This window comes from Chinchilla lanigera, unplaced genomic scaffold (genome assembly GCF_000276665.1).
Source record: "Chinchilla lanigera isolate Chin_1 unplaced genomic scaffold, ChiLan1.0 scaffold00041, whole genome shotgun sequence".
NCBI lineage: Eukaryota > Metazoa > Chordata > Mammalia > Rodentia > Chinchillidae > Chinchilla > Chinchilla lanigera.
The window spans coordinates 7,262,027-7,267,280 of NW_004955442.1; the positions used below are offsets into that span (position 1 = coordinate 7,262,027).

General features: G+C 52.7%; 1 protein-coding gene across 1 annotated transcript; it reads right to left on the reverse strand.

Moving 5' to 3' along the window:
- Window positions 1–354: 354 nt before the first annotated feature.
- Rmi2 (RecQ mediated genome instability 2) lies at window positions 355–4,966 on the reverse strand. Its single transcript, XM_005391165.2, has 2 exons — window positions 4,434–4,966; window positions 355–548 (listed from the first exon to the last, which is right to left on the reverse strand). Exons 1-2 carry the CDS (start codon window positions 4,756–4,758, stop codon window positions 400–402), a joined length of 474 nt encoding a protein of 157 aa, XP_005391222.1. The 5' UTR covers window positions 4,759–4,966; the 3' UTR covers window positions 355–399.
- Between the last annotated feature and the right edge of the window lie 288 nt (window positions 4,967–5,254).

Consider the following 5,254-nt stretch of genomic DNA (forward strand, 5'->3'; position numbering starts at 1 on the left):
TGAGGTTCAAGTTTTGAATCGTAAGACAGCGATGAAGCCATAATGGAAAAAGAATCATCATTCGTAAAATTTGGAAAATGCAACATGAGACCTCTGTGTGTTTTACAGACAGAAATTAACATACATAAATGGAAAGAAAAGGCCACACAGCATCTGCTTTTCATCAGCAAACACAGTATAGGCAAGGGGCAGTGCAGGCTGAGTTAACTGAAGCCTCCTAACACTTAAAAATCCCTGCATCCAGAAGCCTGGGTCAACCAAAGTAGTTCTCTCTGAGAAGCTTTTGAGAAATATACAATGCCAATAAAATATACAAGAGTGATGTCCATGAAATCCACACAGTCAGAACTGAGATCATTTCAGAGTGAAGGTTGTTTTTAATGACGGTTCCAATGTCATCTAAGGAATGTTCTTGTGTAAATCTTCCACTTCCAGTTCCCACATGCTTTCGTGGATGGGATTATCGGAAAGATCAGTCATCTTCACAGCCTGAAGGCATGGCTCCGGGTTACAAGACTGCACCACTCCCATCACCATCACATACTTTCCTAGGAAAAGGAGAAAAGCCGGTGGTAATGTTCACAGGAATAAGGGGGCCCAGCGACAGCTCTCAGTGAGCCTGTTCATCAGAGCTGAACTTGATCAGAGAGGGAAATCACAGACAGAAAAAAATTCCAGAGCTGGAGGTGTAGCTCAGTGGTAGAACACTTGTATGACACAGGAGAAGCCCTGGGTTCTATTCTCAATGCCACAAAAAACAAACTAATTAAATTAAAATTTGGATAGTAGACATTAAAACAAAAGCAGACAGTGATAGAATACTATTTAACCTGGAAAATGACATCCGTATCTTCTTTGATTTCAGGTTTTAACGTGTTAAACAGCACTGTCACACCCAATGGTATCAAGCCCAAGGAATAGAGACAGTTGTCCACATCAGAGTGAGTTCTAATTAGACAGATTGCCCCAGGCAGGGGCAGAAACTCCAAGTGTTTCTCTAGTTCCTTTCTTTGCTCAATGCTACAGAGTGTCTGACTGGTTGCTGTGCGCAGGACGGGTTTTTTTCTGCCAAGCCACTCCTAGCCAGCTGAAGAGCAAACCCAACTTTCCCTCAATGTTGCCAAAAAAAGTTGGGCAGGCATCAACACACACGGCCACACAGTGCTACACTGTTCCAGTCGGCCAGCAACAATCCCTGCCACCTCCCTCTCCATCCTACCACCACTGAGCACACACAAGCAAACCGACAAAAGATCAGGCTTCCACAAGGGTGATCCAATGACACATTAGCCACGATCCTCTTCCCACTCCATTGGGGAAGTGACTCTCCTTGAAAGCAAAACTTGGCCAGTCTCAAACCACACAAAATGCAATTGTGTAAAAAAAATTCCCCAAACACAGCAAGAGGGACAGGCAGCCTGCCAGCCTCTGCATGCCCCGCTTCCAACGTCAGGGCTGAGTGAGCCCGGGTTTTGGCTGAGGGAAGCCAGGCAAGCTGCCCCTGACCCTCTGGTGTTCCACTCCAGGCAGGGGGCACTTTGGGCTTTCTGAGCCCATCTCCAGATTTCACTCCAGTTCCTCAGTGACAGAGGATACAGTAGTTCTACAAACACACTTGCCATACCCTGTTGATGGCCCTAAAGTGCTAACAGAGATGGAACCCTCAGGAACTGAAGGACTGGGAGGCTGAGGCAGGAGGACTGCAGGTTGGAGCCCAGCCTGACCAAGTTAGTGATTTAGCAAGGCCCTGTTTCAAAGTAAAAAATAAAAAAGGGCTGAGGATGCAGCTCAAGTGTAAAGGCCTGGGGTTCAATCCCCAGTACCACACACATACACACGAAGACCCAGGAGAGGTGAACAGGAGACCTGCTGGAAGTCACACAGCTAGGCAGAGGCAAGAGACTCCTAAACTGTGACTAGTCCATTCATTCCACCCATACCCTCTCCTGTCCCAAAGCAGCTCCCCTCCCAGAGCTGCCTCCTGTCCCAAAGCCTCCTTCCTCTCTTGCCTTGGCCACGCCAGTGGCACCAGTAGTCTCCCTTCTAGCTTCTTCCCCTCCCCGCTGTCTCCACCTGGCCACTGCAGCCCTTGTTCTTGGGCAGCTCCTGCCTCAGAACCTCGTGAGCTAGTGCAGTCTAAGTGGGCACTGTTCCGCGGCTCAGTCTATGGACCAGGGTAGCTGGAGGGTAGGGCAACTTCTGACCAGACCGCATCTGCAGCACTCAGTCTCTCTAAAGAGGAACTGCTAGGTGCTCCAGAGAGAGAACAGCACTAACAGTGTGAGCACCAAGGCCAACCTGCAGCAGGCAGGGCCTCCCACGAACAGCCACAGGGCTCACCAGGGTGGGACCTCCCACTTGTCTTTCCCTGCAGCCCCACCATGGCGCACCGCCATCCCCTACCTCCAGGATTCCATGCAACCTTGCTGTGGAAAGGAACATGAAACTGGTTCAGTCCCCTGTCACTGCACACAGACAAAGGGTGACCGACTGTCCCAGTTCTAACAGTGGAAGTTCTGCATCCCAGGGCGCTCTCAGTCCCATGCAATCCAGGAGAGGCCGTCGCTGTAGATAACATGACCTGCCCCTCAGGGCTGCCTTCCCCAGGAAGACATCCCTGAACTGCTGAGCCTAGACCAGTTGCCCCTCCTCTGTGCCACTTTCTGCCCCCAAGTAAACACCAGACAGCCCAGAAGAGGCAGACAAGAACAAAAGCAACCCTCCCATGCTCTGCAGCTGGGGGCCTTCTGAGAAGCCTGAGAGGGGAGCAGTAGCTAAGCCACCGTGCACTTTGTGGTGTGGGACTTTCCTAAGCACTTCACATACATTGAAACTGCCACTCTTCTAACTCTATGAGGCGACAACACGCTCACCCCTGAAAAAGAAAAGAGCTGCCCTTCCACAGTGCCCTGGGCTTATGCCTACAACAGTCTTTGCGTCACAGTGACCTGTTTACTTCCCTGGCTCCATGCCTGAAGAAATGACTTAGGTTTATAAAACCAGACTTGGCATTAATTAGGAAGAGATATGACATGGCCCCGACCTGTGGGCATGTGGGCCCATTTGCCCAAACACTAAGGTATCTACTGGGCACCAGGCTTACCCCAGAGCTGGGAGACGACTTGGGGAACTGCCCAAACTCATTTAAGGGATTCTGCCTGGGTGCTGAGACATCAAGCAGTACGCATTATGTCTGAGGGTAAAGCCAAGGCCAACTTTTTCTATAAAGTAAGTATTCTAAGCTTTGTGTGGCACAGGGACTCTGCTGAACTACTCAACTCTGTAGTTATAATGGGGCAGCAACGCTGTATATTATGAATGTTTCAATAAAACTTCACTTATGGGCACTAACATTTTAATTTTATAGAGTTTGCACAAGTCATGATTCTTTTCAGCCATTTAAAGATATGAAAACTATTTTTAGTTTGCAGCCCTGCAAAAAGACGCATCGGCCAGTCCTTTGCCAGTCCCGTGCTGGAATGAGGCTGGAGCCCAAGGCAAGGGAACTTCTGGTGGTGGGGAGGGAGTTGCAAAGACAGCCACACCTGTCTGAACCCTGGTGATGAGCCAGGTCAAGGCCATTGTTTACCCCTGGAATCCACAAGACAAATTACTGCTCCTTCCTACAGAGGGAGAACACACCCACAAAGGTTAAAAGTGTACCAGACAGCAGCAGCAGGGAAGATGTGGAGCCAGGAATTTAACCTGTCTGTCTGAGTCCAAAGCCATCGGGCCAGGCGGCTGACCTATCTATCCTGCCTCTAGTTAGAAGACTGAATAAAAGGGCCCTTGGGGATAAAGTGACCTTGGCCCGAGTTCACAGGGAAGGGAATCGTAAGGAAGAAAGACCCAGGGATTCTTCAGACTTCCTAAGCTTGGGCCTCCTGTCCTTCGCAGCCTCCCCTGACCGCGCTGCACCTCCACAGGGGTCCGCCGTCCTCCCGCGGTGTCGTCCTAGCAGGCCTCGGCTCTCTGGGTGCTGGCTGCAGCGGGGTCACGGAGCGAGGGCGAGGAGATCCTGCTGCCCAGTGCCCGGTTCCTGGAGACCTAGGAGTCAGGCTGAGCCGGCGCTGTCAGAGCCACAGCCAAGAGCCCCGCAGCGCAAAGGTGAGCCCAGGCCAGCGCCGCACTCCGGGAGCCGGCTGGAAACGCTCTCAGCCTCCCCCAGACCCCGGCACAGAAACCCCGAGCGGCCCGCAGCCTGGGCTCCTCCGTGCCCCCAGTGGGCCGGATGTGCTCAGGTCTCAGCACCACCTGCTCAGCAGGAGCGGCCCGAGTGAGCCCGGGCTGCGGGGCGCCCGCGCCCGTCATGGATCGCGTGGGGTCACCTGTCGCGGAGAGGCCAAAGGTGAGAGGTTGGCCCCGCCCCCGGGCGTGACAGCTCCTGGCGGGGTCCGCGGCGCCTCCGCGCGCGGGAAGAGGCCCGGAGTTACCTGGGACCAGGCAGGGCCGCCCGCGCGGCACCCGCTCCAGGCCGCACACCGAGAAGGCCCCGCTCGGGTCCCGCAGCCGTGCCTCGCCGCCGTCCGCCGCCACCATGGTGCCCTGCATCCATACGGCCGCCAGCTCCAGAGGCCTGCGGCCCGCCGCCGCCCGCGACAGCCGCCACGCGCCTGGGGAGCCCTCCACGTCGCGTCGCAGCTGCTCCGCCAGCACCTTGAGTGGCGGCGACCGCGGTAGCCGCACAGCACCCGAGCAGCTGCCGGTGGAGGAATCAGTAGCCGCAGCCATTCCAAGATACGGCCGTTTTCCCGCCATCTTTGATAGGCAGCGGGGCTCGGCGTCCAGCTACCAATCAAAAACGCGCTGACCGATCTGACCAATGGTCTGAGTCGGAAGGCGGGACTGTTAAGCCGCCATGTTTTCGTCTCTGGAAATGCGCATGCGTACATAAAAGTAAATAAACGCCCCAGACCTAGGCGCGACTGGAAGGAAGGAATTAAAGTAAGTGAAAGCGGACAGGTAAAGAGTATCCTCTTTCAACGTGTGTCATAATTTGCCATGCACGCAAGTCACCTGGAGGATGTGATTATCTTAGTCTTGCAGCTCAGTACTCTGAAGTTTTATTTAGCTTTCACAGTACACTTGTTTGGGAGATTGTGGAAGTGATCATTCTGCAATAACTAAGGGATATTATTATTATTTTTTAAGGGATATTATTAACTAGATAGATATTAAAGCTATTTCCAATTTTCATTTTATAAATAATGACTACAGCTAAATGTTTATGCACATCTTTAAATGAAATTCCTGG

What these genes read in the sequence shown, in the direction of transcription:
- Rmi2 (XM_005391165.2), bottom strand. Translation starts at nt 4,758, where the DNA reads ATGGCGGGAAAACGGCCGTATCTTGGAATGGCTGCGGCTACTGATTCC. An exon ending in GCGGCCCTGCCTGGTCCCAG is followed by an intron (nt 549 to 4,433) that starts GTAACTCCGGGC and finishes TCCTTTTCCTAG; the next exon opens with GAAAGTATGTGATGGTGATG.